This window comes from Pelobates fuscus, chromosome 4 (assembly GCF_036172605.1).
Source record: "Pelobates fuscus isolate aPelFus1 chromosome 4, aPelFus1.pri, whole genome shotgun sequence".
In the NCBI taxonomy this organism is placed as follows: Eukaryota; Metazoa; Chordata; class Amphibia; order Anura; family Pelobatidae; genus Pelobates; species Pelobates fuscus.
In genome coordinates, this window is record NC_086320.1 from 144,904,313 (window position 1) to 144,923,793 (window position 19,481).

The 19,481-nt window shown below is 40.1% G+C and overlaps 1 protein-coding gene across 6 annotated transcripts in view; it reads left to right on the plus strand.

Annotated features, from left to right (window-relative positions):
- NFATC1 (nuclear factor of activated T cells 1) overlaps positions 1-19,481 on the plus strand; it is a 218,595-nt gene that overhangs the window by 34,800 nt on the left and 164,314 nt on the right. For all 6 annotated transcript variants that reach the window (XM_063451648.1, XM_063451650.1, XM_063451654.1 and 3 more), the window contains exon 3: positions 10,419-10,578. In XM_063451648.1, the coding sequence (XP_063307718.1) occupies positions 10,419-10,578 (160 nt within the window). The remainder of the gene's footprint in view (positions 1-10,418; positions 10,579-19,481) is intronic.

A 19,481-nucleotide genomic window follows, 5' to 3' on the forward strand; every position in this document is an offset into this window, starting at 1 on the left:
CAAGCACATCTTATTTTCTTCTCATTTACCCAGTGTTTACACTAACATACAGATATTCTCAACTTGAATAACAGTCTGCCAGACTTTACACATAAAAGGTGGCAAAACCTGCTATGTCTGCAAGTATATTTCTTGATATAAATCTTTTAAATGAGTGTAATGTTGGAAACAGGGAGCTAATTAATTATTTCCACCATAAAAGACCTGTCTTTGAAAGGAAATGCAAGAGCAGTGTATACTGCAAGTTCACAATTACAACAGAGGAGATATTAAATGCTGAGAATATGGGAAATATAATGATGGGGGAAAGGAAAACATGAGACGTCAGCAAGAGAAAGTATGCATGCGAGTGTATAGGTGAAAACGAAAGTGCACATACCCATGTGAACATGTATTCTTATAAGCTTGCAACTTTTATGTTTTAATACTCTTTCTTTTACCAACTTAGTAGTACCTATCCTGAAAAAAACATCCCGCCCTGTCCTCCCCTTCTAACTATTGTCCCATATCCCTGCTCCCTTTTCCCTCAAAGCTTCTGGAAAGACTTGTCTTCTTGATCCTCTTCAATCTGGCTTCCGCCCTCTCCACTTTACTGAAACTGCTCTTATAAAAGTTACTAACGACCTACTTGCAACTAAATCCAAAGGCCACTACTCCATACTAATTCTTCTTGACCTCTCTGCTGCCTTTGACACCGTTGATCATGCTCTCCTTCTTCAAACTTTTCAATCACACTGTGACTCTGTCCTCTTGTGGTTTTCCTCTTATCTCTCCCAACGCTCATTCAGTGTCTCCTTTTCTAATGATACCTTATCCCCTTGTACTGTCTCAGTTGTAGTCCCCCAAGGCTCTGTCCTTCATCCCCTTCTATTTTCTCTTTATACTGCCTCTCTTGAGAAACTTATTACCTCTTTTGGATTCCACTACCACCTTTACGCTGATGACACCCAGATATAACTCTCCTCCCTGGACCTCTCCCCTGACGTCCTGTAATGCGTCACTACTTACCTTTCTTCCATCTCTGACTGGATGTCCTCCTGCTTTCTGAAACTCAATCTCTCTATAACTGAGCTCCTTGTCTTTCCTGCTCCTAATACTGATCCTCCTCTTTTGCTCTCCCTTCAACTTAGCAGTGTCCACATAAGTCCATCCTTGCAAGCGTGCTGTCTTGGCATCATACTTGACTCTGGCCTTACCTTTGAGCCTCACATCGAGTATGTTCCCAAATCCTGTAGATTCCATCTTAAAAATATACCTAGGAGTTTGTCCATGCTCTAGTAATTTCCTGCATGGATTACTGTAACCCTCTCCTGATTGGTCTTCCCAAAAGCCGTATTGCCCCTCTACAATCAGGACTGATTTTCCTCTCTAGTCGGTCCTCTCACTCCTCACCCCTCTGTCAGTCCTTACATTGGCTTCCTGTATCCTATAGGAGTCAATTCAAAGTGCTAACCCATACCTATAAAACACTGAACAATTCTAGCCCCTCTTATATCTCTTCACAGATCCATAGGTATGACCCTTCTCGATCTCTCCGTTCTGCCCGTGACCTTCTCCTGTCTGCTGCTCGTACCGGTACTTCCACCTTACGCTTGCAGGACTTCTCGCGGGCAGCTCCCTTTCTAGGGAATAGCCTGCCTACCGCCATCAGACTATCCCCTAGTCTTCAATCATTTAAGAAGTGCGTTAAAACCCATCTCTTTAGGAAAGCTTATGGCCTCCCATAGTAACCTCGACCTTACATACCTGACTCTTGCTCTCTCCTAAAGGGCAGCACTTTACTGTCTCCTCCAGATCTGATTCACTCCCACCTTATTTGATTGCTGTTTCCTGTCCTGATGTGTTTTTTATACCCCACCTCCTATATACTGTAAGCACATTTGAGCAGGGTCCTCTTCAACCTATCGTTTCTGTAAGTTTTCTTCTAATTGTCCTATTTATAGTTAAATCCCCCTCTCATAATATTGTATAGCGCTACGGAATCTGTTGGCACTATATTAATGATGATAATGATATGACTTTGGCAGTCTTGGGTAACGGAAGTGCTATTTAAAAACTTGGCTTTTCAGTCGATTACTGACACAACTGTGCATATCCAGAATTCAAGGATGAAGTAGCACATGTACAGACTATTGGAGAATCTCTTGCACATGAGCAGGCATGCTTTATGACTTTTTTATGTTCTGTTCAGTAACATTAAAGGATACTTTTTTCTTTTCTTTTCTTTTTTTTCTAAATAACAGGGTCACTAGATAAATGACTGTTCAAAATCTGGGCTTTACAATCAGATTTATGGTGTCTAAGACACATATATACTATTTTTATATACAGTGATGTGGTTATTTATTAAACTGAAAATTGCCCGAAACTCAAAGTGAATTTCAGAAGTTAGGCCAAAATAGCAGAATTAGAAACCATTTCAGTTTGGCTATTTTTGCCTTAAATTTGTAATTCACTTTGGATTTCCAGCAATTTTCACTTTAGTTATTAACCCTGTCAATTTCCAAATTGTCTCAGTCCCTCCAGTTTTATATTCCTATACTTAAAGCATTGCCAATAAATTAGCTATCCCATTCACCTCCATTCTCTGATAATCTAAGAGTTTACTAACATGTCATTATTCTTATAAACTCTGATCTTCATATCCCAGCAGGGAGGTGTAGTCCTGGGCTCCAAACATCATACTCAATAGTGGGAAATATGATTATATTCAGACATACTCAATATATATTACTAGCCATCAATGTAGCCAGTCAGTCACAGTGACCAGAGATGAGATATCTACTTTACAGCTCCAACAACAATTTCTCACACAGGAACATCATAAAATGCATTTAAAAAGCCGTTCACAAAAAGTGGGACAATAGTGCCTGTACGTGCATCCTTAGTCTGTATATGGTGTGCATGTAGTAAATTGCCAGAAAATGAAATGTTATAATTTGCTGCATGGCAACATCATAGCTAAGTCATGGCTTTTTAACATCTTCAAATAGAGAAGGTACATGGATGTATCATTACATTAAATTGCAAAATGTAATGACCTTTCTACAGTGCTTTTAGTAGCTGTGTGTCTGTGTATAAAAGACAATGCAGTGTACATTGCTTTCCTTGACCTTTTATTGACAGATTAACATGCAGCACATCTTAAACTCAAGAGGTTAAAAGTGGACGTCAACCTTAGGGGGGAAAAAAAGATGTTGGGCCAAAGCGGCAGGAAAGTCACTCCAAGAGTCATATAAGCATACACTTTTGGTTTCCAGTCCTAGGACTGAAGTGCAGGAAATTACCACTTATGTCTCACTCTATCAATTTTGAGTAGCTGCCTATCATAATTTTTTTAGTGTAGCTGGGAGGTGGCTATGAGCCTATGAATGGATGGAACCTTTCAGTATCGTAATCCTTGTAACCTCTGCTCAACATAGGTTAAGTGTGATGCCTTATTTATGTTATAGAATAGCTTGATAGTGTGTAAAAATACATCTAATCAGGCTTAGAACATCAACTGCTTTCAGTAGTGTATGTGCGTGCATGGTGGTAAGCTAACACACAGTGATATTGGTAAATTTGAATACAATTGCAAGAATCTGTTCTTATTTTTGTTGTCTTACAAAGTTTTACATTCTATAACAATGTTGAAATTCTTGAAAATGAACACATAATACAACACAAGGTCACTTTTTGTATACATCTGAAACGTAAGTTGCGTTTTGCAGTGTCAGTCTATTGTTGGCATCAATGACATATACACTGTGCTTTTTTCAATATGTGCTAGTTATTGAAACATGTTGCCTACAGAAAGCCTTGTCACATATTTACAGTAACGTGTTGTAGTATGCAAAGACAGACAAAAACCTGTTCATGTTTCTTGGAGTGCCAGAACTGGGTCAAAAAAAGTGGGACTATATGCCAAAATGAAAGCTGAAACCTTTTGCTAGAAGACTTGATATTAGATCAAGGGAAGGCAACCTTCAGCTTTCCAGATGTAACTACATCTCCTCTGATGCTTTTCCTGTATTGTGGCAGCAAGAGCATTATGGGACATGTAGTGTGCAACACCTGGATTGCCAACGGTTGACTACCCCTTCGCTAGATAGATAGATGTGCTTACCATGAATTGCCACTATAAGGTTTGCAAAGAAATAAAATAAATACATTAACTATGTTGCATAACCGAGATATAATTGGGAATTACCGTACATAAAGGCCAACTTACTAGAAAATTCATAACTTTGGTAAACTAAATACACAAGTAAACAGAAATAAAAGAGTAATGTTTCTCTTACACATAATGCTGCTACACCTTTTCCTTAGTAAATGTTATGCCAACTTGAAAGTGTTAGAAGAGAAACTTTATACCATGCCTTTACTGTGGTAAATATAGACATTTGTCTCTGGCCTATTAATTTCCCTTCGCTGTAGACATACAAACATCATATCCGACAGTACGTGGATACAGAGATATTTTCAACACTTTAGGTCCACATTATTGCTTTGCTATTATCCTATCTAAATCTTTCAAATCATTTTTATGGTAGCGGATGGGGCAACGCATAGAGCAGTTAAAATCTGTAACTGTGGACTTTGAAATCCGATGGAAGAAAAGGAATCTTTTAAAAATGTATTATTATTATTATTTTATTAATAAAGAGAGATACAAGGTGTTTATATGCCACAGTTTAAGAAACTATTTAAGTCCTGCACCCAAGATTCGCTGACTGGCTGATTCTCAAGATTACTGCCATAAATACAGGTAGCTTATTTAGTCAGGTTTTTTTTTTTGTTTTAATTTAAATGAGTCCCAAAGTTTTTAGAAAACAATATAACCACAACTACAGGTATAGAGCTTAGACTTTAATTGTGTGATTTTGAACTTTTGATTAAAAACAAAATGCAGGTACTAAAATTAAATTTGCCGATTGCACATGTAATGAAAAAAACTGTCACAGCTATGACACTCTGTCCCTTTAAGATCAACATGTTTGTGCTTTACCTAGAGCTATAGATTGTTGTGATTAGATCTAACTTGACAGACAGGATGCTTCAGGTCTTCTACATATTTTGTTATCCCGGAAAATTCTTACAGCGATGAGGCGCAGTGGAATGAGCTTTATAAAGATCTCTACTGCTCTGTTTTCCACTGTTTTGTTCACAATATGTTTCCTGCTCCCATACACTATGTTTCCATTGTGACTTTGCAAACATTTGCTCTGGGACATTGGAATATAGTTTCAATTTATTTTTTTTATATTTTGCTAATCAGGTTCTTCGGCCAAACTTCCTTCCACAGTGCCAGTCTATCAACACAAACATTTGTAGCATTTTATGACGAGGGGTGGTGATGGTAGAGGGAACGTCATCAGGGTCAAAGTCTACGCAATGGAAATCTATTTCAATTTTGTTTCATGTAAGGTCAATGAACTTGTTTCCGTCTGTAACACTTTAATGTTTTGGATTTTTTTTTTATTATTATTTTTTATTATTGGTTAATGTAGTCAATCAGAAATTTTTCATTTGAATTTTGTGTGTGTGTGTGTGTATGTATGTGTATGTATATGTGTGTATATATATATATATATATATATATATATATGCCTGTTACAGGCATATTATAGATTCCATCATTGTCCTGTTAATTGTTAATGACCACAGCTGGAATTAGACACCCTCTAAACTCCATGTCACTTTTAGCAGTAGGTGTACCAATAGTTTATTCCTCTAGTTTATTTGATAGTTTATTCGTCTTTTCTTGAATGTCAGTCTCTCTGTCTATATTTTACATGTGTCTGCTTGCTGGGATTGGAAGCAATGCTGCAATCGTTGTAGCACAACTTAAAGTGTCCCATTGCCTTCTAGCCCTGTATATTTATTAATTTATTTATTTATAAAATTTTTACCAGGAAAGATACATTGAGATTTCTCTCGTTTTCAAGTATGTCCTCGGTCCACAAAACATTGCATTTATGCATTAGGGTACAATAAAATACAAAAATATTAATACACAATATATACAAAATTTAACATAGAACAGGTAGGAAATATATAGTCAACCATAACACGTGCATTCTGTTTTGAGGTATGTAGAGAGGGATCTCTTAAAGGGCTTGGGGAAGATTTTAAAGTGTGCGGGAGGTCGTTCCATAATTGGGGTGCTCTGTAGGAAAAGGAGGATCAGGCCGCCTTCTTTTTGTATTGAGGTAGACTAAATAAAGTGCTGGTACTGGATTGGAGGTTATAGGAGGTGGGAACAGCCGAGGAGAGCATTCTGCTCAGGTAAGGTGGGAGCTTCCCAGAAAAGCTCTTAAACACAAGGCTGGAAAGATGAAGGGAGCGTCTTGATTCCAGCGACAGCCAGTTTAGTTCTTTTAGCATGTCACAATGGTGGGTCCTGTAATTACACTGTAGTGCAAATCGTTAGAATGAGTTATACAATGTATTGAGTTTATTAATGTCAGATTGCAGTGCAGGTGCATATACTACATCCCCATAATCAATGATTGGCATCAGCATTTGCCTAGGGCTTAGGCAGGATTTGATTCTGTACAGGGCACTTAGTTTTGGATAAAGTTTAGATGCAAGTTTTTCTATGTGGAGGCCAAAAGATAGATTATATGTGTGCGTGTATCCATTTTACCTCTGAATATACATTTATAAAAATAATTAATATTGTATATTACTTGGCATTGTCATGGTCTAGCACTGCTTTGCTGGTGACAGTATATGATCTTTGCCAAACTCAAAAAAACGCAGTACTTAAACAGGCATGCTAACCGTGCCAAAATGTAAGCAGAATCTGAATAAGGCAACAAAACAAACCACAACAAGTGAAGCAAATGGCGTGGCTTTCGCAATCTCCAAATCTCCTTCATATAAAAATTGAGATGATGATTAAAAAATTACATTTAAATGTTTTTGAGGTGTTTGGCATCATTTTCTTGCTGAAGAATCATAGACTACCAGTAAACATACTCACATAATTGACTGGTACTGCATTGTAAAAGGGGTCAGTAGATATTTTTTTCAAAACGTTGTGACATTTTAAATTGTCAAGCAGTGTAGGTTTTTCCCTCGTGTGAAGACACATACATGGTTTGGAAACTGAATCGATACTTAACCAGCCTTTCAAATGTTGCATTCACTTGAAAAAATACAACACCTATGACTATTGTAACTTAATCATAGATTTCATGACCAAAATGAGTTATATGTTAGACAATTGTGAGCAAATTTGATAACGCTGCTTGTTGAGTCACTCCATACACTAGCAGCCCATTTTCTATGGGAAGTCAGGGTCTCCATGTTTAATATACAGTGCAATATTGATCACACAGAGTCAAGTACTGATATTTCTGTACAAATGACAGTATCCGTGTGTCAGTTGTTTCACACATGTTAGAAATGGAAGAGGAAGTCTTTTTCTTATTCATATCGATATCCTCCCACATAGATGTACAGTAAAGTACTACATACTCATAAAAGAATCCTTTAAGACAATAATTTTCAATGTGATGCAGTGGCAAAAGACGCATTTCTGTGGGCCTGAGCACAATTAATATCTGTGTCTAATATAAGTTCTGAATCAAAGTATGGTCCAGGCACTCAGGATTCAATTCATCAGCAGATTTATTGGAAACAAGTGCAATGTTTAGATTCCACAAGGGATCTTTCTGAGCTTGAGAAAAATCCCTTGTGGGATCGAAACATTGCACTTGTTTCCAATAAATCTGCTGATGAATTGAATCCTGAGTGAGTGGACCATACTTTTGTTCAAAACAGTTGCAGTGGGGACAGCCAACCCCAGGTCTGACAGCACCTGGATCTCAACAAGACTGCATTATTCCTCATCTTTTCCCCAAATTATAAGATCTAAAGGAAAACTGGCCAGGGCGGACGTTGGTGCAGTTATGCGCCTAAAATAGCAAACTCTGCACCACCTAGGTAGATTTTGAGATGTGCTATTACTCTGCGCATGCTGTGGAATTAACATGAAATTGACACTCTACAGCCCCAAGTATAAAATTAATTAAAAATTAGATATTCCCCAAATGAAAACATGCATGCATGTAATTATGTATTTTTTAAATGTGTTAAAACAGCTTGCAAAATCTGCAAATTGCTCGTCTGAAGCCTTTGCAAACCCTCCCTTTTGCCCCTGAGCCCAGACTTCTGTGGCTGTCCAATCACAGATCTCTTAATGTGGCTCAATGAGAAGTCTTTGCAAGGCAGGTGTTCTGAGGTGTTCTTGAGTTTAGCTCCACTGAGCTATCCAAACCAGGAAGCAACGGGATCTGATTGTCAACAAGGTTAATTTATAAAAGTGACAATTTCTTTTTAAATCTGCACTTTTTGTAAAATGAAAGAAAGAAGATATACCCTTCACACATAAAGCACTTCAGCAAGCTAAAGTGTTTTAGGAGTTTGGATATTCCCTTGAACTAAGGCTCCATCATAATTTCATGTCACGTTATAGAAGCTTCTATTAAAATACCCCAATATTTTAGCTATTAGAATAATGGTATAAGGCAATGTGTTATGTAGAGCACGTATCTTTAAAAAAAAGAACTTGGAGTGATTTGTGTGACTGAGTAACTATGACATTTTAACATGGCCATAGAGCATATGTTGATTTATGTTTATTGACATGGTATTGTATTGAGTGCTAGAAGATTATCAATCTATAATATACTGGCATTATGTATATGTTTGTGTAGACATGTTAACGTAACCATTTTGGATTTTTGTTGAATTTTAGTTATATTGTTGTATAGTTCTTTTACCTACTTCTCCAATGATAAAACAATGGTTTGAATATCTTTTTTTCCCCTTAACTGGCAGGTGAACATAAGCTGTCCAGTATTGTCTGTTTTCATGTTGATGTAATTTACTAGTGTTCACTGTATTAAAGAAACAGTCCAACCAACATAACCACTGCAGCTTGCTGGGCACGTCTTCCTGCCACTACCATCTCCAGGGAGTCCTAAGAGGAAGTCGCTGATGCTCAATTGTAGTGGCTATGGTGCCTAGAGTGTTCTTTTAACAGCTATATCATCTGGATTTCTATTGTAGGGTTGTTAAGACAAACCTTTTGCCATCCTCATTTTAATAACTTGCAATGCACTCCATTTAAAGTTCAAAATTACATTTTATTGGCTACTGCGCTTATGTTTTCTCAGTGACCGCTTATTTTTATTTGTAGACATAATATGTAGTTGTGCTGTAAACCATAAAATGCACCAAGAGTATTAACACATGCATGCATTCGTATTTCTAAATTGTTTCTAATACTTTCTCAAGATGAATCCATACACCCTAAGGCTACTTGTAAGTTCAGGGAGGAATTGTAGAAAATGAACCGTTGGAAAAGATAAGCGGTTCATCTCAACTGTCAGACCCATGTTTGTGTGATTATCATTCACTTTGTTTCCTAGGTAGCTTGGTCCCTTGTGAGGATGGTTGTAAATTGGCACTAGAACAGAATAGTTTAAGCTTTCTAAAGCTAAAAAGTCAGTGATAGAAAGATAGAAATCCACAAGAGTAAACCAGCTAATGACTGCCAGCAGGGGTATAGAAAAATATCATTTGTTGCACATTTTTGTTTTATAATCCTTGAAGATGCTTCTTTCAGTTCTTATTATTACTTTTGGAGTAATGATATAAAGACCTTAAACGAAAGGCACTTTAAATAATAAATATCTTAATATGCCAAAAATATTTTTTTCTTAACCATTTTGTATTGCTCCACACTTGACTCAAATAAACTGTGCAGCAAGCAATTAAAAAAAACAAACAAAAAGACGCAAGTAGGAGGATAAGGCTATTTGGAAACTTGCTAGATTGTCTAAAGAAACAAAATTGTATGTAATAACTAAATAATTAGAATGTGAATGAAAACCATTATCTGTGTTCTGAATTAACAGTTTTTACATTTGAATTTCCCTTCACTTTTAGTGTTCTTTGAATGTGAACTTTATGAAGACACAGAAACTATGAAAAAAAGTTTGAGAGTTTTGTGCTTTTCTTTGGGGAATAGGAGAAGTTGTGGAGGAGAGTGGGGTTACTTCTCCTGTAATGCTCTCTGATAATGGAGTGCCATGTGCAAATGGTAGTTATTTATATTTTCATACTAAGGAAAGTAAAAACGGTAAAATTCATGGAAAAAATAAGTTCCTTTTCCTTTCAGATAATAGCGAGCAAAGTGTTTTACGATTGATCTTGATGAAGGTTTTGGTTGCATTCAGAACTTTTAAATTACTTGTACCATAACACTAGACCACAGTGATGACATTCTAAATGTTATATAGTGAGGAATCAACTGCTAATTATTGTCGTCAAAGTAATAGTGCCAAATTCCTATGGTGAGGAATAATATACTTTGTATTCATATTTAATAGCTGCTAAATAGTTGCTCTTTTCCATTACAGCCCCTCTATGCCTGCTCTTGACTGGCACTTGCCGTCCCACTCAGGACCTTATGATCTGCGGATTGAAGTGCAGCCCAAATCACATCACAGAGCTCATTACGAGACGGAAGGAAGCCGAGGGGCAGTGAAGGCATCTACTGGAGGACATCCCATAGTGCAGGTATGCGTTTGATACAGCTAACTCTTTGTTTACCCTGGCACTGGAAAGGAAAGATTTATTTTCTACACCACATAATGGCCAAGGGATAATCCAGAAACACATTTTCCCAGCGATTTCTAATCTTGCTAGGTCAGGCCAGTAACAATTTGTAATTCATGAAGATTGCAATACAATTAAACAATACTAAGGTGGAGAAGTACTGATCTGAAATGTCTCCAATAAAAAAAAAAAAAAAAAAAAAGGTTCTCATTCTACCTTTCATATTATTTATATATAATTGAATGAGTTTGGATTTGCTGTCCAACAATTTATAATAAGATAGACTTTTATTTTTTATTTTTTAATCATCATGTTTTAATCATTCATTTTTCCACGTTGGTAACTTTGGTCTTAAATAGGAAATTCACTTTGAATTCCCAACACGTTTCACTTTAGGAAATAACCCTGATTGCAAAGTCTTACTCTTAACAATTGTGTTAAACCTGAATGGATGCAAACAACCAAAAATGTGAAGCAGATTTATATCATTTAACTATAATGTGAATCTTTTGCACATCTGTCAAAAAAGATTACAACAATATATAATCCAGTGTAACGGGAGCTATGCAGTCTGCCCCTAATCCTACACTTTCTATGCATGTCAGTACAGGCCCTGGGAAATGTAACTCGTATTATCTTGTACAAGTCTGAAATACTTATTTTACAAGATAGCTGTATACTTCTTGGTTAAAACCTAGCCCAATTCATTGATATAATTTTTTTTTTTTTTTTTACTACATTAATGATTACCATCATACTATCATACTAACTATCACAAACTGTGATTAGAATTGTATTCATGTGGATTATGTACGGATTGGTGGTGGTGGTGGGGGATTTCTTTGGTAATAGTTAATTAGTTAATTGCCTCTGAATTAGACTTGTGCTACCCAGCTGTTTACTGATGTTTATGATGCCCTTTTGGCTTAGATTTAGATTTACATTGTCAAAGTCTTTAATATAAAGTTAAGAACTACTTTGTCCTTTAACTATACAATATTGGTCCAGTGCACTACACTACATGCATGCACACTGTGCATGCCCTTACCTAGATTGTTCTCCACTATAAGAAAACCCAAGCCATGACTGTACAGGGAAATGTTGTACAACCCTATTCGCAAAACTGTGGGACTGTCAATCAACCAATATCAGATGCGATTTGGCATCTGTATTCTGCAAAAACACTCATTTGATTAGTGGAACTGCTTCTTGTGGCTGGAAACATATCCCATAATCCCCTGCATGATTCCTCTGTCTTTATAGACCAGGAAGATACCGTAATTTCTTGTGTGATTCGTTGGACCCTCTTAATGGTCTTTGAGTTTCTCTATGCTGTTGTTTGCCTTTGGATTAACAGCAAGAGGAACTTTAAAGTAGAGTAAACTTTTTATTATTGTTTTGTGCACATTTTTAAATCTCCAAAATGCATTTAAAAATTTTAAGTCAGATAAAGTGAATTATTCAAGACATTATAGGCATAAACATATGTACAAAAGGTATATTAAAATTTGGCAGCTGCATATTTTTGCTTGTGTTGTGTTTAAATATAGGAGTATAGTGTGTGTACGCAGCAGTGTAACTGCATGTAGGGTTACAGATAATGTTAGAAGTGGTTATGGTAAAGGAGGATTTAAGGATACAGAGGTGTTAATGACGGTGTTAGACTACATAGGGTCTTTTTTTTTTTCAATGTCTAATTTTTTATTGACATTTTTTCACATATGCAGCACAAAATGGGAGATGATGGGGTACAGAAAGGAAGAGGGGAGGGGGGGGGGGGAAATACAGCCTTTTATTAAAGTCAACATTGGTTCTTGATAACGCAGATCAAGTATTCAAAGTGTGTGCGAACCTCTGCTGGAGCACCAGCGAGTCCAAATACATGTAAATACATTGCAAGGTAGATATTGTAACATACACAGATATTGTGACAACTGATCCTTATTGCTGTGGGCAGATTAATACATGTACTTAAAATTTAAACATCAACATAAACTGTGAGTGAAGGGGGGGTCGTCTGCCCAGTTCGAGGTAGAGATCTATCTGTGGAGCGGTTAGCTACTGGTGTGTGGTGGAATGTTCTCGGGAGGCTCCTGTTGAGCTCTGAATTGAACCCATCTGTGCCAACGTGCAGAGAATGTATGTTCCCTATTGTCAAGGCGGCTGGCCATCTGTTCATACCTACTCGTCGTGTCAATGCGAGTGATAACTTCTGAGAGGTTAGGACTAAGTGGTGTTTTCCATCTATAGGCTATTGCAGTTTTTGCCGCAATGAGGCAATGGGTGAATATGTGTAGTTCGTCTTCCCTAAGAGAGTGTGGGAGGATATGCAGGAGGTAGGTTTCCGGTGACTTTGGTACGGTTATGTGTAACTTCTGTACTAGAAGTATTTCCACCTCGGACCAGAATTTTTTTATGATCGAGCAGGACCAAAACATATGGAGGAGCGTGCCTATTTCACTGTGGCACCTCCAACACGTTGGGGGGGTATTCTTGTAGATATGTGCTAAGCGTGCAGGTACTAGATACCACCTCATTGCTAGTTTGCAGATCGCTTCCCTGTGGCTTACGCTATGTGTAGCTCTCTTTATCTGGCCCAATGTTGTCGTCCAAGAGGCTTGGTCTACCTGTATGTTCAGGTCTTTCTCCCACGCTTTTAAGTAGGAGGGTGTATCTTTAGACCCTGCGTTCATGAGGGAATTATAACATAAGGAAAGTGTTTTGGCGTTTTGTAGTCTGCCTAGGCATTTGAGAACGAATGGTGGTGGTCTTGTGGGCCTGACTCTATGTAATTTGTGAAGTTGTAGTATATTCTTTATGCGAAGATATGTAAATAGTTCCTTTGATGGTAGATTGAATGATTGTTGTAGGGTTGGATATGGTATTACTCCCTCCTTGTCGAGAAGGGTGCTGATACGGTATATGCCGTGCTCTGTCCACTGATCAAGGTTTAAGTCTGGTGTAAGGTGAATGAGTGTTTTTAGGGGCGCTGCGTACAAAAGGTCCTTACAAATGTCTAAGTGGGGCAATGTTTGATCCCATATGCGGAGTAGATTCGCCGTTGGGGGTAGTATAGAGGTGTTTTTCGTTCGTAGGTCTTGGCGCGCCCATAGGGCATCGGCCACCGTTTTTCTTGGCATGCAGGCGTTTTCCAGTGCTAACCATAAGGGAGGTGTTTTATTTTCTAGAATTGATATGCCCTGTGCCAGGATTGCTGCCTTATAGTATAGCTGAATGTTTGGAATGCCAAGGCCCCCTCCTGAGAAAGGCCTCCATGTTAATCTTTGTGTAATTCGTGGAGGTTTCCTCTTCCATATGTGGGCGTTAATCGTAGATTGGAGTCTTTTTATTATCGTGTTTGGGATCGCTATTGGGAGGGTGCGGAAGAGGTATAGGATGTGTGGTAATATCATCATTTTAACTGTGCTTATGCGACCTAGCCATGAGGCCCCTTTGTCGTCCCACTGTTTGAGTTGGAGGTCCAATTTTTGCACAAGGGGGTCGTGGTTTACTTTAGTGACTAAAGAGAGTGAAGTAGGTAACTGGATGCCCAGATATGAGATTGAGGATTTGCGCCAGTCGAAGGGGTATTTGGCTCGGAGGGATAGTAGTTCGTCATGAGGCAGACGAATCGCTAAGGCCTGCGATTTTTTTGCGTTGTTTTTGTAGTATGACACTTTGCCGTAATTGTCTAATAAGTGTAGGAGATGAGGGAGGGAGTGAGAAGGTTCAGTGACGAACAGCAAGATGTCATCTGCGAACAGTGCAATTTTCATGGGTCCTAAGGGGGTATGAATCCCTTTGATATCGTTCATTTGTTTTATGTGTGTGATCAGCGGTTCTAAGCATAATATAAAAATCAACGGGGAGAGAGGGCAACCTTGCCTTGTGCCATTGGTTATTGGGAACGGCCTTGAGAGGAACCCGGTGTTGTAAACTTTGGCTGTGGGATTTGAGTATAGAGCTAATATGCTTTTTTGGAATGGTTCAGGGAATCCTAGCTTGGTCAGTACTGCTGTCATGTACCCCCAATGTAGGCGGTCGAACGCCTTTTCAGCGTCGAGTGCCAGCAGTAAGCCTTGTTGTTGGGAAGTATGCGCCCATTGAATTAAATTCAGGAAGTGTCGTGTGTTATCACCTGGCTGTCGAGATGGGACAAATCCTGCCTGTTCAGGGGAGGCTAGGTCTTGTAACATTGGCTTTATACGTGTTGCCAGGAGTTTCGCATATAATTTGGTGTCTGCGTTTAATAGTGAGATGGGCCTCAGGTTGGGACATTCTGTGGGGGGTTTTCCAGGTTTTGGCAAGGTTACGACATGGGCTAGGAGCATCTCAGTCGGGATGTTCCCCGTGTTTTTGATGTGGTTGAATAGGGTTGTAAGATGTGGTAGGAGGTGTGTGGCCATTTTAATGTAGAAGAAGTTTGAGAAGCCGTCAGGTCCCGGCGCTTTGTGTTTGGGAAGTGTTTTAATGGCTTGTAGTATTTCAGCTTCCGTGAATGGTGCCAGCAGGGAGTTTTTTTGTGCGTCTGTTAGGGAGGGAAGGTCTACTAGTTCGAGGAAGTCTCGGATTTCCGAATTGGAGGGCTGGTGAGTGTTCTCTGCACTACTAAGGTTATATAGTGAATCGTAGTAGGATGCCAGTTCCTCCACTATGTCTTGAGGATTGTAGAGTTTTGTGTTTTTTGATGAGGTCATGTATGGGAGTTTAGATTGGAGGCTGCGGGACTTCAGTCGGCGTGCCAATAATTTGCCGGCCTTGTTGCCTTGCATGTAGTGAGTTAAGTTTAGTTTGCGCATGTTCTGTTCCAAGGCATGTAGGGACATGGCGTGTAGTTCTGCTTTTATTCGGGTACTTAAGGCAGTTAATTTTCTAGAGGGGTTATGTTTGTTTTTAGTCTCGGTTTGTTTGAGCTCCTCTAGAAGGCGTTCCCTGGTTTGGTTGGTTCTCTTTTTGCGTATTGCTCCCGCTTGTATGAGTAGACCTCTCATTACTGCCTTAAGGGCCAGCCATTGAGTTGGGACGTCCGTCCCATCTGTAGCATGGTCTTCGTAAAACAGTTTGATAGTATTGGTTATTTTGCATGATAGTGGGATATCGTTTAGAAGGGATTCATTTAACCTCCATGTGCTTCTGCCCCTCACTGGATATAAGGTTTTGAACGTGGTGATGACCGGGGCGTGATCCGACCATGTTCTAGTGCCAATTTCTACATCTGCTACGTTTTGAAGTGTTATGTTGTCTACCAAGCACATGTCAATCCGTGAATATGCGTGGTGGGCATGCGAGAAATATGTGTAATCTTTCCCACTCGGGAACAGATTGCGCCAAGTGTCATAAAGGTTGTGCGTGTGGAGGAGTGTGGACAGTTTGCGGCTCAGGGATGTGGCTTGGTGTGAAGGCTGCTTGTTGTGAATTCTTTGTATGTCCAGTTTGGGATCTAAAGTACAATTAAAGTCCCCACAAATAATGGTATGGCCTTGCCTGAGTTTTTCTACTTTGTTGAGCGCTTTGTGCAGGAAGGGGGTTTGAGCTTCGTTGGGGGCATAGAGGGAGGCTATTGTCATCATAATCCCATTCATTGTACCTACTAAAATTAATAGTCTGCCTTGTGTATCCTGATATAATGTAGACTGCTGAAATACCCAGTCTTGGTGAAACAGTATAGAAACACCTCTAGATTTGTGGGGTGAGAGCGCATGGTATACTTGTGGATAACAAGGAGGGCTGAATTTCGGAGGCTTTTTTATACAGAGGTGAGTTTCCTGAAGACAGACAATGGCTGCTTTGGAGTTGTGTATTTCTCTCATCGCCGAGTGTCTTTTGAATGGGCTATTCAAGCCATTGACATTCATAGAGAGACATTTGAATTGGTGTGCCATTAGTCGGGAGATGGGAGGTCGATGCATAGGTGTGGTAGTTGTGCGACTCGTGGTGCCGTGTTTTGGGTCCAGCGTAGGCTGTGGGGTGAAATGAAACCTGTGTGGTATCGAGTGTATGTGGTGCGCCAAAAACCAATTGGTGTGTGACTACCTGGGTGGTAAGTCGAGTGCAGGCTGTGGGGGGTAAAGAGGAGGGAATAACATAGGGAAACATAAACAAAAACATACATTATACAAATAAAGAATAAACCAAACTCTCTTCTAAGAGAGTATACCCATGGATGGGCTGGAAACTTAACTTGTTCAGTTCCAGTAGCCATCCTTTCGCGGGAACGTGTGGGGTAGGCTCGTTCCAGAGCCAGAAATGTGATGGAGGCTGAGAATTCAGCACATATGTATGTGTAAGGAGGTAGTAGGTCGGTATTGCATTGCCTTGTAAGTCGGCATCAGGACATTAGGAGGACTATCGTGATCACCTCTTTTAGTATATGGAAGGGTGTTGGGGCGTAACTGTGTCTACTAGTGGGAGATATTCATGTAACATTTCAACATAGATGTTTATTTATTTATCTACTTATATATTTATTTATTTATTGGTATTTTTTTTTTGTTAATTGTTTTTTTTTTTTTTTTTTCGAAAAAACTGAGGTTTAGCCGGTCCTCTCCCGCCATATTGCATACCATGACCTATGGGGTTTTAAGCATCAATACTTCTGTGTGTACTGTGTTTGGCCTTAGTCATTGAACTTAGGAGTACCTTCATTTGTATGTTTGTCACCATCCGTTGGGTGTGATAGAGTTAAGGGCGTGCTTTCATTAATCATTATCCTATTTTCTACTGGTTCCCCTAGAGCAACAATTGAAACATTGGTATGGCCCTGAGTTGTGGGAGTCATTAAGATATAGTCTGATATCGGTGTTACCGTCGTAACATACTTCAGGGTGCTTTACAAAAAAGTTTGGGGGGAGGTGTGACACTTCGGTGTCACGCTCTGTGTTTTAAACCTGTGGTAGCAGTTCTCGTCGTATCATATAACAGCCCCTAAGATCGTGGCTTAGATCTTTTCGTATGAATAGGCCCAGGTCAGGCAGTATCAGGTTTTGTCCTATTGAGCTCTCTGTGGATAGTATGGGAGCGCCGGACTCTATGTGTCACTTATTGAAGGAGACGGGTTATGGTCATGTACCTGACATTGTGCTCCTTGATACAATCGTGGGGTCCAGAGGGTGTGTGGCTTAGTGGAGTGAAAGTGTGTCCACCTTTAGGGGTTTTAGGCCCCGAGAAACACCTTTTTGGGGCGTGTTGTTAGGGTGGGTGGATGGATCGGTACCGGCTACCAGGTATCGCTGTGGTGCCATACATGCATGTATTCATATATTAGTGCGGGGGGCGGAGTGACACGCCATGAACTTACATTTCATATACACACCATGGAGTACGTTTACTCATTTATAACCCATAGTGTTATACGTAGCTGCAGGGTTCAGCCTTACATTAGTGGAGCCTATTGCCGGTAGTGGCCCAGTGAGCGTTAGATAGATTTAACGATTGCGCCCAAGCATGTATAGTTGCATGCTAAAGAGGCAGGTACAATAAGTAGTGATCGGGGATTTCGTGGGGTGATCGTGTGATCCATATGTGTCATATCGTGTGCATACTGTTTGGGCGATGGTGTGAGCGCAGATATGGGCATTCATTGGGCATTAAGTTCCCCCTTAGTATAGCTGCGGGCGGACGGGGGTGATAGATTGGTGTCAACCTTTAAGTACTATCGCCCTTTCCCCACGTTATTGTTGTGGTTATGGTTGTGGGAGGGGGTAGCCTAACATCAATATTTAACATATAGTAACTCATTACTAAACATTGTAGATACTTATACCATCATAGTAGACCGCCATTAAACATCGTGTGGTGACAGTCCTTAAGTCAGTCTCTTTGTCCTGGTGCCTCATAGCGGGTTAGTGTTGATGTTGTCCCACCATCTTCCATTCCGGTTGAAATCGTTGTGGAGATGGTTCAGTCGTTTTCGCCGGGCTTTGTGGGTCCCAGAGGCCCCAGTCTTTCAGAACGGACAATCCCTGATCCGGGTCTGTCATGACATGTTGCTTGCCGTTGCGCCATACTAGGAGTTTCGTGGGGAAACCCCACTTGTATGCCACTTTGTGATTCCGCAGCGTTTTAGTAATCGTGACAAAGTCTCTTCTACGAGCCATAGTTAGGGCTGAGAGGTCCGCATATAGTTGAATACCTTCGTAAGGCGGAGGTAAGCTTTTCTGTGTTCTCGTCGCTTGGAGGAGGGCCTCTTTGGATTTGTAGTGATGGAACCGGGCGATTACGTCTCGTGGAGTGTCCGCCGTGAGGCGGGAAGGCCTTGGTAGACGGTGTATTCTATCCAGTTCCCAGGCTGTGCCCGTTAGCGTCGGCACCATTTCTGCGCACATGGCGACGACATATTGGGTAAGTTGGTCTGTTGCGACAGATTCTGCTATTCCCCGGAATCTCACGTTGTTCCTTCTCGACCTATCCTCCATGTCTGCCAGTTTCTGCCATATTTTGGCGTTGTCAGCTTCTAGCGCATGGAGCTTATCTGCTGCTATGTTGTGGGCTGAGCAGAGTTCCTCGGTCTTTTGCTCCAGGTGATCCGTCCTGTCGCCAAGCTCCGCTATTTCCTGATGGATACCAGATATAATGGTGGTAAAATCTTCTCGGATGGTAGCTCTTAGTTCTAGCAGCATGGATTTTAGGTAGAGCTTAGTGACCTGCCCTTCTAGATCAGGGGCTGGTGGTTGGTCGGGGTTTGTAGCAGGCTCCTCAGGTATAGTGGCGGGAGCTGCTTCGGCGCCATCTTGGGACGGCTTGTGCTTATCTCTTTTCGGCGGTCGGGACGGGTCCGTTAGTTTTGTTTGCTTCGAGGGGGACATCGTTGTGATGGTGTGATCGCCCACACTATTCTTCCTCCGGTAAGGGTCTTTTTTTGGCTG